Below are 14,023 nucleotides of genomic sequence, written 5' to 3'. Positions count from 1 at the left end.
AAGACTGCCACGGTGATTTGAGTTATGCTTTGAGTGATTATTGCTGATTAGATCCTGGTGCAAAAACAAGAAGCTCGTAGTTGTCACAAAACTAAAACTTATATTTCCAGGAGGGTTCATTTATGAGACAATACTTCTGAACTTTTTCCCACCAAAGTCGGAGGGACTCTCTAGCATTGTAATAATCCAGAAACTCTCCGACTCACTTCAAGGAGTCTCGAGCTGAAATTATAATTATGTTGAGTGCTGAGCCATTCAGGAGCAGTTTCGTTCACTTGCAGCCCTAGGAGACACTTGATTATACTTATTATCCTAGTATGACACAGAACTGAACTATGCTACTTTTACTCATATATGCAGTAGACATTATATGTCCACATCCTATTACTATGTAAAAATTTTCCACATTTCAAAGTGGCTGGCAGGATTATTTTGACCTCCACCATTCAATAGTTATCGATTGAGGTTAAGCAAAATGGCCCACCAAAGAGCTAGAGTCGAAAAATTCTAACGACCATGTTGGAGACATGGAAAATGATAGGAATGGTTATATACATATATTGTTACAATAGACCTGTCATGTATTATGTATATAGTTTCATCTGCTAGAGTTCAAATTAGGAAATAGAGTTTCTCTGATGGAGGAGAAAACAGCAGCTCATGTTACTTGTTCTAATGGCAAAACTAGACTTATCCAGACACTGGTATTGGGAATAGTAGTGATAATCTTTCTCGGGTATAGTTTCATGTGGATTATGATGCCAACCTCTGCTTATAGAGAATATTTCTACCCGAAAATTCGGGCTCAGACAAATTCCACTTTCTTTGGAACACAAGGTACTATACTTGTTTTCAGCTTATATGTTTTTCTTTTAATTTGGATTTCTATGCATATGCCTCTTTCCCTGTTTTTGCAGGTACAACAATTCTTGTTTACACATTTCCAGTGCTGTTGATATCTGTTCTGGGCTCTGTATATCTTCACTTGGGACTGAAACTTGCAAGTACTAATAGCTGTGAAATAAAAAGGTACATATGCACACATACATATACTTGACACATACATGGCTACATGAACTATGAACTAGTACTTTTCTTTGTAGGAAGTCTATGTTCAGTTGGTGGAAGAGGCCGATGATCATCAGATGCCTCGGGATTGTTTCTTGGATAGAACTCTTCATTTTCGTGATGTTTATTGCTCTCCTGGTTTGGACTTTCTCAGCTTACTTGCATTACTTCTTTAATCACATGGACATTTTCAAAGAAATAGGGCAGGGCAAGAGGTAGGTGTTTTCTTATTCTAGAGGAGTTGATCGAGACACGCCATATCAAACAAACCTCATAACATTCTTTAAGCAGTTCTATCATCACATGGGAGTAATTGTTCATGATGCATTTGCATGTAATTAATTGCAGGTGGGAAGCTAAACTGAGCATTATAGGTCTAACTCTAGGAATTGTTGGCAACATATGTCTTACCTTTCTCTTCTTTCCGGTGACACGAACTTCATCGGTGTTGCCTCTCCTTGGTTTGACCTCAGAGGCCAGCATCAAGTATCATATTTGGCTTGGACATATAACCATGTTCCTTTTTACAGCTCACGGCCTGTGTTATATCGTCTACTGGGCTGTCACAAATCGTTTATCATCAAAGGTAAATATTCAATCGGCCAAAATTAAATGTCTCGTCCCATATCACTTTGTGAAGCTCAAATCAAAGAATGGAATAAGAAGTTATCGTAAAACACTTGATTACTCTAGTACTATGAGATGAGTGGCAACATTTTGCGGTTAAACGAATGTTAGTTAAGACTGTAAGTTTGATTGATATGGTCTGTCAAGTTTGGAGCACTGCCAAATTTACAAAGGTAGATTGTGATGTGTTTGAAAATGTTAATCACAACTTTGAATACATATTGTTGTTTTTTTCTCCTCAGCATTACTCTGCACTTTCCACTTATTTATGCTTGGACGAAATGAAAAGATAAGGCAAATGTTATATCATGGCGTCATATCTGACAAGTGCATTTCTCAGTTAAAATTGGCCCAACACTCTAACTCTTGTATTCTCATTTCTCACTACAGAGGTTATCTCTTGACTTGTATTGCAAAGTTGCGTAGAATAATACTCCACCACCCTCAAAAGGCTTTCAATCTGAAAGATCCCTAAAAATTTAATATTACAATTTTTTTTATCTTTAATTAGATACCTTTATTCAAAGCCATTTTAACTTGGTAATATGAAATAGCTAGAATGGTTGTTTCTTTGAGTAAGATAATGACACTACTTAAACCATGCATAGGTTTTTTACTCATTGATTAGGCTTGAATGCAGATTCTGGAATGGAAAAAAACACATGTATCAAATGTGGCTGGGGAGATTTCTTTGTTGTTTGGATTAGCGCTATGGGTGACAACATTTCCTCGCATTAGGCGAAAAATGTTTGAGCTCTTCTTTTACACACACTACCTCTACATTTTATTCATTGTCTTCTTCATTTTTCATCTTGGCTTCAACTATTTTTGCTATATGCTTCCCGGTTTCTATCTCTTCATGGTTGATCGTTTCTTGAGGTTCCTACAATCCAGACAATGTGCCCAGTTAGTCTCCGCTCGCGTCCTGCCTTGTGAGACTGTTGAGCTCAACTTCTCCAAAGATCAAGGTGACTCCTCAACCATTTGCCCAAATTTTAGAATTTTACTTGAAATGTTTTTACGTGATGTATGTTTTTGTCTTCCAGGATTGAGTTACACTCCAACAAGCATCATATTTATTAATGTTCCCAGCATTTCCAAGCTGCAGTGGCATCCTTATACAATTAGTTCCAGCAGTCATTTGGAACCTGAGATTCTTAGTGTTATTATTAAAAGTGAAGGAAGTTGGACTCGGAAGCTTTACCAGAAGCTTGCTTCACCATTTCCCATTGAGCATCTTCAAATCTCTGTTGAAGGCCCTTATGGACCTGCTTCAACTCACTTTCTGAGGTACCAAAGTATATATAATGTTATGAAATCAAATTATACTTTGTGATTGATTAGTCATGATAATTGCAGGCATGATAAACTAATTATGGTTACTGGAGGCAGTGGCATAGCGCCATTCATTTCTATAATCCATGAACTACTCTTCATGAACTCAACTAAAAAATGCAGACCTCCTCGCATTCTCCTCATTAGTGCATTCAAGAATTCCTCAGAGCTCACTATGCTAAACCTCATTCTTCCAATTTCAAATGCCTCATCCAGATATTCTAATCTGGAACTACAGGTAGAGGCATACGTGACCCGAGAGATGGAACCACCTACAGAAAGCCCAAAACCCCTGCAAACAATATGGTTCAAGTCAAACACCCTTGATGCACCAATATCCACAACTTTAGGCCAATACAGTTGGTTATGGCTCGGAGTCATAACATCATCATCGTTTATAATCTTCCTTCTTACCATGGGATTTCTTACGCGCTTCTACATATATCCTATAGATCACAATACTAATAAGGTGTTCTCAAACTCATTAAGGTCTGTGTTGAATATGCTACTCATGTGCATATCTATACTCGTGACAGCCTCTGCAGCTTTTCTCTGGAACAAGAAACAAAGTTCCATAAAAACCAACCAGGTTAAGAAGGTTATAGAATTGTCACCATTAAAGCATAATTCATGGGTTGACACTCCTATTGATAGAGAACTCGAAAGTCTTCCTTACCAGTCCCTGTTGGAAACTAAGAATGTGCATTATGGTCGAAGGCCTGATCTTAGGGGTAAGTTATTTTCACATTCCCTGAGCTTATCAGAGCGCATTTGGCTATCTTACATATACTCTCGTCCCTCTAATTTCTTTACAGTTTTTTTGACACGCATTTTAACGCTGTAAAATATATAGTTTCATAACTTATTTTCAATTTTTTTTGTGGAAATTTAAACACTAAACTTTTATTCAAAAAAAAAAAAAAGTTAAAAATAATTTATCAAGTTATAATTTATGAGAGAATTAGAGTGCTTCCTTAGCCCCATTCCCCAGTGTAAACAATTGAAAAGGACGGACAGAGTACATGGTATTTCAGATTTGGTTAGGTTTGATGATAAAATTTTGAGTCTGTTGCAGGAATTTTAATGGAACATGAAGAAGCAAGCGTTGGTGTTCTGGTATGTGGTCCGAAGAGTATGCGCCACCAAGTGGCAAACATATGTTCATCAAGCTTGGCAAAAAATTTACATTTTGAATCCATAAGTTTTAGTTGGTGATCCACCATCATCGTTAACTGTTATAGTTAAAGTTAGCGTTTTCCTGTATAGTAATAATGTCTCCCCCTCTCATCTCAATGCCCAACTGAATCATATTGTTATTCTACTTTTTGATTAATCAATCGGAAGGACTTCAAAGCTCTAATACTCTTTTTGAAACAAGAGCGACTTGGACAAAAAAATAAAATGACTTGGATAGATAATTCATTTTTTTGAATGCATGATGTTTTGACTTATGTCACATTATTTATTAAATTCATCGCTTTTTCGTTGAAAAAAATATTAATTTTTAAATGAAATTATAATTCAAATTTAATTTATCAAAAGGAAATTAATCAAAATAGCTTCTATATGATCAAGCCATCTACGTGTCAAAATGAAAACCGCGTATAATAAAAATATGAAAAGAATATAAAATAAATATCTTCCCTTTTTTTCATTAATAAAATTTTATCTAAGATATTCATCGTCACTAACAAGATGACAATTATTACATAGCAAAAACCGTGTCTCTCAACAGACTCAATTAGTCTATTGTCCAAATTTTGTATTCGCATACCTCTTACAATAATATACTTGTTTTTTCTAAAAATAAATACTTGTTTTTATACATAAAATAGTTAATTTTCGAAAATTTATGAATCTATTTCACATCTGCGTTAAATAAATACAGTATTTCATAAAATTTCAGACACTCATACAGAGTACTAGAGCTAGTAGGCAGAGAAAGAGGTCTCATGGAGGAGAAACCGGTAGCTTCTGTTTCTAGTTCAAATGGCAAAATAAGAGTGCTTCGAACATCTATATTAGGACTAGTAATAATCATCTTTGTTGGGTATATCTTCATGCTAATCATGAAGCCAAGCTCCACTTATATATCACATTTTGAGCCCAAAATTCGAGCTCATACAAATTCCAGTTTCTTTGGAGCACAAGGTTTAGTAGTTTTCAACTTAATTTCATCAACTCCCTGTAATTCGAGTATCTAACTCTTCCCCATGATTTTGCAGGTACAACAATTCTTATGGACACATTTCCCATGTTGGTTATCTCTGTTTTAGGCTCTCTGTATCTTCATTTGGGAATCAAATACAAAGATGGTGCTGAAAGTCGCGAGATAAAAAGGTATTTTTTCTGATCCTCTGGCTCTATGCACACACATATGACATTGCAGAAGTGTTTTTACTTTTTACCAAGTGGTTTTTGCAGCAAGTCGATATTGAGTTCATGGAAGAGGCCGGTGATTATGAAATGGCTCGGGATCGTTTCGTGGACAGAGATCTCTATTTTGGTGATGTTCATTGCCCTCCTAGTCTGGACCTTCTCCGCTTACATGCATTACTTCTTCCAGCACATGGCCTTTTTCATAGAATCAGAGAATGAGAAGAGGTATTTATTCGAGATTGTTGGTTTTTACTAGTAAATATCTCCTGTTACAAGATGTGTTACTTGCATGTAATGTTATGACAGATGGAAGTCTACACTGAGCATAATAGGCTTTACTCTGGGGATTATTGGCAACATATGTCTGTTATTTCTATTCTTCCCGGTTACGCGAACTTCATCAGTGTTGCCCCTTCTGGGACTGACCTCAGAGGCCAGCATCAAGTATCATATCTGGCTTGGACACATGACCATGTTCCTTTTCACCGCTCATGGCCTGTTTTACATCGTCTACTGGGCTCTCACGGATCGTTTAGTATCCAAGGTAAGTACTATTGGAATCTTGATTTGGTTGTTGGTGATGAGAAATGGATGGCTGTGAAAATTTTATCTTCAAAGAATCAAAGTTCAGAGTGTCATAGTATAGAGAAATGCCAAATTTACAAAAGTGGATTGTGATGTGCTTCACAATGTCATTCACAACTTGGTATTTCTTTCGTATCGTTTTGTTCTTGTCTCCTCTGGCTTTAGTCTTCAGCTTTTTTCTCCAGCCAACTTTGAAAACATTAGCCAATTGTTCGGTCGTGTTGTTATATTCAATGTTAAGCCTTATGAATTTTAAGGTTTAATTTTTTTACACACATTTCAGAGTGGTTTGACTATATATTCATAATAATAATTTCTAAAATTTTCTTTTTTGCATAATATATGCAACTAATGTTATAATTTATATAACTGATCCTGCACCTTGCATCGTAGACTGCTTAACTGGCATATCATTTTTAATCGTTAGATAAATATCCAGCAACCAGGATTATAACATTATTTTTAATATGTCCCGTTCTTTTAAAAAGCTTGAACGTATTAGAATTTTGTTATAATCCAGGCCGCTGTTCATCCAACAGTTTAGGAATGATATGTCATATAAACGGTCCCGGCAGTCGAATGCCAGGGACCAAAACCCTTGTAGTATTTGTTTAATAAGGTAAGTTTAGAAATTGCCAAATCTGTAAAGACTTCATATCCAAGATACGAATGATCCAAAGTCATGTCTGGCAGAACAGTAATTTATTTCTATTCATATAATGCTACTATTTCAACTGGTAATTGTAAATTTGTACTAAGAGTTTTGAAAAGCTACATAGTATTGAAAGTAATTGGCATCTCACATCTGGTTATGGCCATGCAAATCTTCTTTCATTTTAACTATTCATTGGACTGAATGCAGATGCTGGAATGGAGGAAAATAGGTGCATCGAATGTAGCTGGGGAGATTTCCTTGCTCTTCGGATTAGGGCTATGGGTGACAACATTTCCTCGCATTAGGCGAAAAATGTTTGAGCTCTTCTTTTACACACACTACCTCTACATTTTCTTCATTATCTTCTTTGTCTTTCATCTTGGCTTCAATTATTTCTGCTATATGCTTCCGGGATTTTATCTCTTCATGATTGATCGACTCTTAAGGTTCTTACAGTCCAGACAATGTGCTCAGTTAGTGTCTGCTCGTATTCTTCCATGTAATACTGTTGAGCTCAACTTCGCAAAAACTAAAGGTTAGTCCCCAATTGTTCACACAAATTTAAAACTTTCCCTTCCCTCTAAGCGTTTTACATATACTGCTTGTATTTTAATTTTTAAAATTTTGAATTGTTTCTTAGAAAAGGCTATGTTAGACCTAGCATTAATTATAACCTAGTGGATAGTGGATATGATACCCCTATTTTGTAGAGAACAAGAGGTCGGGGTCTCGTTTTGAGACAAATTTAGTAATTTACGTGTATTTCATGGCCATAATCTGGAACATGGCGCCTCCATGTGAGATCAAGTTACAGATGTACATTTCAGTGCTCTAATTTGGCACAACTTATACGCTGTCTAAGATTGAAGTAATTAGAATGTTACCAGAGCTACTAACTAGTTCTATTTTTCTAGGATTGAATTATACTGCAACAAGCATTATGTTTATTAATGTTCCAAGCATTTCCAAGCTGCAATGGCATCCTTATACAATTAGTTCCAGCAGTAATTTGGAACCTGAGGTTCTCAGTGTTATTATTAAAAGCGAAGGAAGTTGGACTCAGAAGCTTTATGAGAAGCTTGCTTCGCCTTTTCCAGTTGAACATCTTAGTGTCTCTGTTGAAGGCCCTTATGGACCTGCTTCAACTCACTTTCTAAGGTACCAAACTACATAAAATGTTGTAAGTTTAAAATATGCTTGCAATCATCATAAAATACTCACTGGTTGAAACCATAATGATCATTGCAGGCATGATAAACTAGTTATGGTTACTGGAGGCAGTGGCATAGCACCCTGTATTTCTATAATCCGTGAACTTATCTTCATGAACTCAACAATGAAAAGCAAAACTCCCAGCATTCTCCTCATTAGTGCGTTCAAGAATTCCTCAGAGCTCACTATGTTAAACCTCCTCTTACCATCTTCAAATGCCTCATATGGAGTTTCAAATCTTGAGCTACAAGTAGAGGCATATGTTACCCGTGAATTAGAACCACAAATAGAAAAGTCAACCCCCTTGCGGACAATATGGTTCAAGGCAAACACCTCCGATGCACCTATATCCACAAATTTAGGAAAATTCAGTTGGTTATGGCTCGGATTAATAACATCGTTGTCATTCATAATCTTCCTTCTTACCATGGGATTGCTTACGCGCTTCTACATATATCCAATAGATCATAATAGTTTTATGGTCTTCTCATACTCATTACAGGCTCTGCTAAATATGCTACTCCTATGCATATCCCTACTTGTGACAGCCACTGGAGCTTTTCTGTGGAACAAGAAACAACAGATCGAGGAACTTAAAGGATTGTCACCTAAATTGCATAATTCAGTGGCCGTCAATCCTATTGAGCAAGAACTCGAAAGTCTTCCTCAGCAGTGTCTTTCAAAAACTACCAAGCTGCATTATGGCCGAAGGCCTGATCTGAGGGGTAAGTTAATTTGCTGCCCTTGTTATCCACTTATACTTGCAAGAATTAAAATTCTGCTTTGCTAAGAGCATCCATCGTATGAATATAATATCTTTTATCTGGAAATCATATGCACTGAACTCTACATTGATAAAATGTTGGTCTTGGCTAACATAGGCCCTGCTCCCGAGTTTTTTTAGGGAGAAAGCAAGTGAAAGCAAATGTGCTTTCACTTTCATCCCACTTTTGGGAGTGAAAGTATGTTATACTTGCATCCACTTTCACTTGCTTTCCTCCTTTTAAAAAACTCGGCAACACAAACAGAGAGAAAGTTACATAACTTTACTTCATTTTCACTTGCTTTCCTCCCTAATTATAACTCGAGAGCAGGGCAATAGGAAGTTGATAATAGAGTTGATTATGTAATGTTGTAGGAATTCTAGTGGAACAAGAAGGATCAAGTGTTGGTGTTCTAGTTTGTGGTCCGAAGAGTATGCGCCATGATGTCGCAAACATATGTTCATCAGGCTCTGCAGACAATTTACATTTCGAATCCATAAGTTTTAGCTGGTGATCAAATATTCTCAGGGATGCAGTGCTGCTATCCACTCCTTTGTAGTTACTGTGCAATTGCCTTTTAATATAAAAAAATTTCAGGCAATTAATTATTTAATAGTAATATATACTGGTGGTTTTCATTGAGTATTCATAATTTTTGGGCTTAAATTATTTCTAAAACCTTGTTACTCCAAGCTGTATCAATTTAATTTAACAGTTTAGCTCATGAAAAGGGAGACAGCTACGGTGCTCAACAGTTTCTCGTCTATCATTACTAAATCGTGATTATATCATGATTGATTAGTTAATTTAATTTCAAATCAATTTACAAGTCCAAAATTTATAAAAAAATATTATAAATTTATATGCCTTTATGGTTATTTTAGTTTTACTGAACATTTATTGTTATGATGCTCAAGTCCAACAATATTTAAAAAATGTACAATAAATATAATAGAAAATACTGATCTAGGGCATTATTTGGTATATGAATTCTAATATCATATCTTAAAATTGTGCGTAATTATTAAAATGGTAAATATTCAAATTATTATTGAAGAAAAGTGGAAAAATAGGAGGAAAAAAATCTATTGAAATTGAGGAAATATAACTTTTTATTTTTGATTAAAATGATTTTGGACATGCACGACTCTAATAGTTTACTTCCTGATTGTAAAATCCTGTGATTTTATTTATTTATTTAAATATTTCTATTTAATTAGTATTGTTATTATGAGTTAGATTTTAGATTTAAAATTGTTTGTATTTATATAATTAGATATTAGCATTAATTGGAAGCTTCTAGAATTTATTTTTTTGTGTTAGTTGTTTGAATAATAAAATAGAGAGAATTCTTTATGGAAAGAAGCGTAGAAATATTATCGAAAATCGAAATCTTCTTGAGAAGACGTTATATTTGGAAATTGGTTTATGAGATGGAGAAAATTGTGACTCAAGTTTGGAACTTCCTATTTACGATTAAGTTTTATGTGCTATATAAGAACCCATTTAGAATCCGAATAAGTCGTACAACAATTTACGTGGACGGGTATGTTTTCTTCCTCTTCGATCTTTGCACATATATGTTGACTTGAGATATTGATTCTTGTTCCTTGTCATGTGTATTTGATGTGAATATATCCTGTTTGCCCATTTGTTTATGCTGAAATTCGTATATAGTATGTTCTGTGAATCAGTTGGGTTGTAAAAATCGTAGTAAATTGAAAATTGATCGGATTTTGTTGATTCTGGACATTCTGAAAAGCTCTCTTCGATACCTACAACTTTTGTCTCAGGACGTATTTCGAAATTAGCAGTGTATCTATGCTTAAAATCACATTCTTTGTTACCCTTCAGTTCTTAGTCGCAAATATTTTTCCCATGTTCAAAAATTCGCTATAAATTGATCGTATGTCGAAAATTTACTCGTGATACCAAGCTGAAAAACTTGAGATATAATCTTTCGTTATCAGTCATGCCTATTTGTTGTTTAATATTGATTTAATTATCTAAACTGACTTACAAAGATTCAGGGCTGTTTATACTTTTCTGCTGAGTTGTTCTGTGTTTAAAAATTCATATCTCCCTCGTTATTTGTCATAAAATTGTGATATTTACCAATTCTGAAACCTCTGAGAATTCTCTTTAAGTGTTTAGTTATAGTCTAATTGAGATCAGTTTGTTTTCTTCATCAAAATCTGCTTTGAATGTAAACTGGTCCTGAGTAAAATCCTGCTGTGTTACTTGAACTTCTAAAATTCATAACTAATTCGTTATCTGTCCGTTTATTATGAATCTTGACATTTTGGAATCCTTGTTGAATGTACTTTAATTCTCCAGTTGACTATTTTCTCATATTCAGAAGCTATCTTTGGTTAATATTGAGATTTGTAACAGCATGCATTGTCAATTGTCTTATTCAGTGATTGAATTGTGTTAATTGTTATTAGTTGTTAAAATTTGAATTTTGTTGAGACTTGTTATGTGTCTTGCTCTTGGTTGTTTAAGGAGTACTACATGTTAATTATATTTTGTTTATTAATTAAATGTAGAGGCTTTGATCGTGTTATTAATTTTGGATTTTAAGTGTCGACTTTGAGGTAAGTACTTTTTGACTTACTTTTATTTTCGGAAAAGATTTTGATTCTGCAAATTTCAGATTTTGTGAATTTCGGATTTTTGTGTAAGAATAAGAATACTGTTTCGGAAATTTATAAGATATGAGAATCTTTGAAGACCCAGTCTCTACGTTTCGAACCCGTTCGTAGTCTACGCTATAGTTCCGGAACTAGCCTTAGATACCCTTAGTAGGCGCACAAGTGTGCAACTTTAGATACCTGCTAAGGGCGCGTGATTATTGAACTTTAGATCCCGGTCACTGGGTAAGTGTGGCAAAAGAATAAGAATAAGATCCCGGTCACTGGGAAAGTGTGGCCGTAGAGCAAGACTGTGGTATTTATAAGATTTTTGTTTCTGTTCTGTTTTAAATTCTGTTTGGTTTTAAAATATAAACTGTGGGTTGGATTTGCTTTTACAAGTGTTTTAAAAATTATTATTGTTTTGAGGAACAAGGTTTTATAAAAACACCCACTGATTTCGAGATTAATTGTTGGTCAAATTGTTACTTGCTGGGCTGTGTAGCTCATCCGTTTTTCTATATTTCAGGTTCTTTTATGTAGAAGGATTTTGAGAATAAGAATGAGGCTTGTGGATTTTTGTGCTTCGTGATTGTTTGGATTAGTGAATAAAGACTTAGTGTTTATTAAGAGTAATTTGACGAATTTATTAGTATTGGTTTTGGATTTATGGAGCTGCGTCTCTAAGTTTATGACTTTTGATTATTGGGTTTGACCGCTGCTTTGACTTATATATTATTTAAGTATTTTGATTTAAGTAATTGTATTATTTATGTTGTGAAATTAGTTTTTAATATTCCGAAAAGTCGGGATGTTACACTGATAAAAAAAACTCTAATAGTTTAGTTATTTGTAGTCTTAAACTAAACATAAGGAATGTGGTTAGATCACTAAGATCGTTTTTTCATTCCTAATCTTTAGCTAACCTCTCTCCTAATTTAATTATTTTTTATAATATATATTAAAAACAAACACTTTCGCTCTCTTCATTTTTTTAGTAATGATACATTTTAATGATAAAATATTATATAAGGTATGTTGTTGAAGATGAGAATATCTATTAATGTCTTAAATTATTAGAATCCAATATTTTATATTAAATTTGAAGAACGAACTATAATTGGAGTTGCTCCGAAACATTTCCAATGATCTCGTCAAACAAGTTCTAAACTTTAAATTTAATCCAGGTGTGCAACTCCCACTCATCAGACTCAGCACCCCAATTTCCCTCTAACATTAATTTCCCCCGTGGCCTATCCACCTTCTCTCTCTACCTTTTTCTCCATCCACACAACACCTCTTCTTTTGTTTTTAATTTTTTTATCAATAAAGATTTTTTTTTTGTTTGTTTATACTTCAATAAAATCAAATTTTGTTCCACAAAAATTGTAAAACCCATTTGTTTTTTTTAGGAAAAATAGATTTTTTTGTCACCAAACTTATTATGTTTTTAGAAATTTGTCACTCAATTAAATTTTTTTTCTTTTTAGTCACTAATGTTAGGTTTGGATTTGTTTTTAGTCACTAACTTAGGTTCAGATATGATTATTAGTATTGTGATAATTTTTTGTAGCATCATTAATACATAGTGATAGTATATAATTTTTTGATAATATGATGTATGTTTATATCTTTGTATATAGCAATAATAACATAAAATGAGGTGATATAAATTAAAATCAGGAAAAATCGTAATTAGAATTCTAGAAATTCATTAAATCATCAGCATGGAATCAATGACTTCAAATAATTTATGCTCTCCATGATAAAATAAAGTCTAATTGAGTGATACGATTCATCATCTTTCACTATTAAAGATAAATAAATAGAGAGGAAAACTTAATTTTCGATGATTTATGAGATTTTCTTTTTGCGTATAAAAATTCAAACAATAAAATTTTATTCGAAAGAAAAAATAAAATAATTTATGAGAGTACACTTTTAGAAACCGTAAAATGCGTGTTTAACTCTTATCACCGAAGATAAACGATCTTGGGTACACAAAAGTACTATATATAAAGATAGACATATATCAAATCATCAAAATATTACAGGTTATCACTATATTTTAATAATACTACAAAGAATTAATATAATGGTAATAATCAAATCCGAACCTAACTTTAGTGGCAAAAAAAATTCCGAACCTAACATCAGTGACCAAAAGTAAAAAAAAATTAGTCGAGTGGCAAGTTTCTAAAAACATAATAAGTTCGGTGACAAAAAAATCTATTTTTCCTTTTTTTTATTTTCTTCTGTTTGAGTTATTGTTTGTATGTTTGAGTGTCTCGCTTTGTACGAAGTGTCTCACTTTATGTGATATGCTGGTTGTGTTGAAAATGAATTTTACGATGTATTGGGAGATCTGAATATTTCACATCAACAACACTTTCGGCAGGTCTATAACTGATGTTCGGCAGGTAGAAAGTTGGGTTGCGTTCGGAACGGTAATGAAAATCGCATGTGTTCACCTCTCACAAAAAATATTAGTTCATAACCTGAAGCACTTAAACTATTGTGAGGGTCAATTGTAAAGCTAATGTTCAAGGGGAGATGCTGGTTGAATTGCTCATCATTATCTTGATTTTTTAATTTTCAAAATATGTGTATTCAGTTAGTTAAGCAATTTGGAAACAAAGTTGCTAATAATATAGCTCGGTTATTTCTTTTTTCAACCTAGTTGCATGATTAGTTGTGGGTTTGTCCTGATTGAGTCTATTTCAAAGTATTAATGAAATTCGCTCTAAGCTTGACAAAAAAAAAAA

At 33.8% G+C, this 14,023-nt stretch overlaps 2 protein-coding genes across 3 annotated transcripts; both read left to right on the top strand.

Moving 5' to 3' along the window:
* Nucleotides 1-477: 477 nt before the first annotated feature.
* LOC108205878 (ferric reduction oxidase 2) lies at nucleotides 478-4,407 on the top strand. Of its 2 annotated transcripts, none has more exons than XM_017375995.2 (8): nucleotides 478-837; nucleotides 918-1,029; nucleotides 1,104-1,283; nucleotides 1,417-1,654; nucleotides 2,336-2,663; nucleotides 2,742-2,985; nucleotides 3,055-3,761; nucleotides 4,106-4,407. In XM_017375995.2, exons 1-8 carry the CDS (start codon nucleotides 639-641, stop codon nucleotides 4,243-4,245), a joined length of 2,148 nt encoding a protein of 715 aa, XP_017231484.1. In that variant the 5' UTR covers nucleotides 478-638; the 3' UTR covers nucleotides 4,246-4,407. The 2 variants fall into 2 exon arrangements, with proteins under 2 accessions (XP_017231484.1, XP_017231483.1); XM_017375994.2 differs by having other exon boundaries at nucleotides 565-837; nucleotides 3,040-3,761.
* A 444-nt stretch (nucleotides 4,408-4,851) lies between these two features.
* Nucleotides 4,852-9,263, top strand: LOC108210092 (ferric reduction oxidase 2). Its single transcript, XM_017381351.2, has 8 exons — nucleotides 4,852-5,181; nucleotides 5,256-5,370; nucleotides 5,455-5,634; nucleotides 5,716-5,953; nucleotides 6,857-7,184; nucleotides 7,564-7,807; nucleotides 7,898-8,586; nucleotides 9,000-9,263. Exons 1-8 carry the CDS (start codon nucleotides 4,983-4,985, stop codon nucleotides 9,137-9,139), a joined length of 2,133 nt encoding a protein of 710 aa, XP_017236840.1. The 5' UTR covers nucleotides 4,852-4,982; the 3' UTR covers nucleotides 9,140-9,263.
* Nucleotides 9,264-14,023: the final 4,760 nt, after the last annotated feature.

The sequence above is a fragment of the Daucus carota genome, chromosome 2 (assembly GCF_001625215.2).
Source record: "Daucus carota subsp. sativus chromosome 2, DH1 v3.0, whole genome shotgun sequence".
NCBI classification, from domain to species: domain Eukaryota; kingdom Viridiplantae; phylum Streptophyta; class Magnoliopsida; order Apiales; family Apiaceae; genus Daucus; species Daucus carota.
Note: the sequence above shows the minus strand (reverse complement) of the source record. Positions and strands in the feature narration are given on the sequence as shown.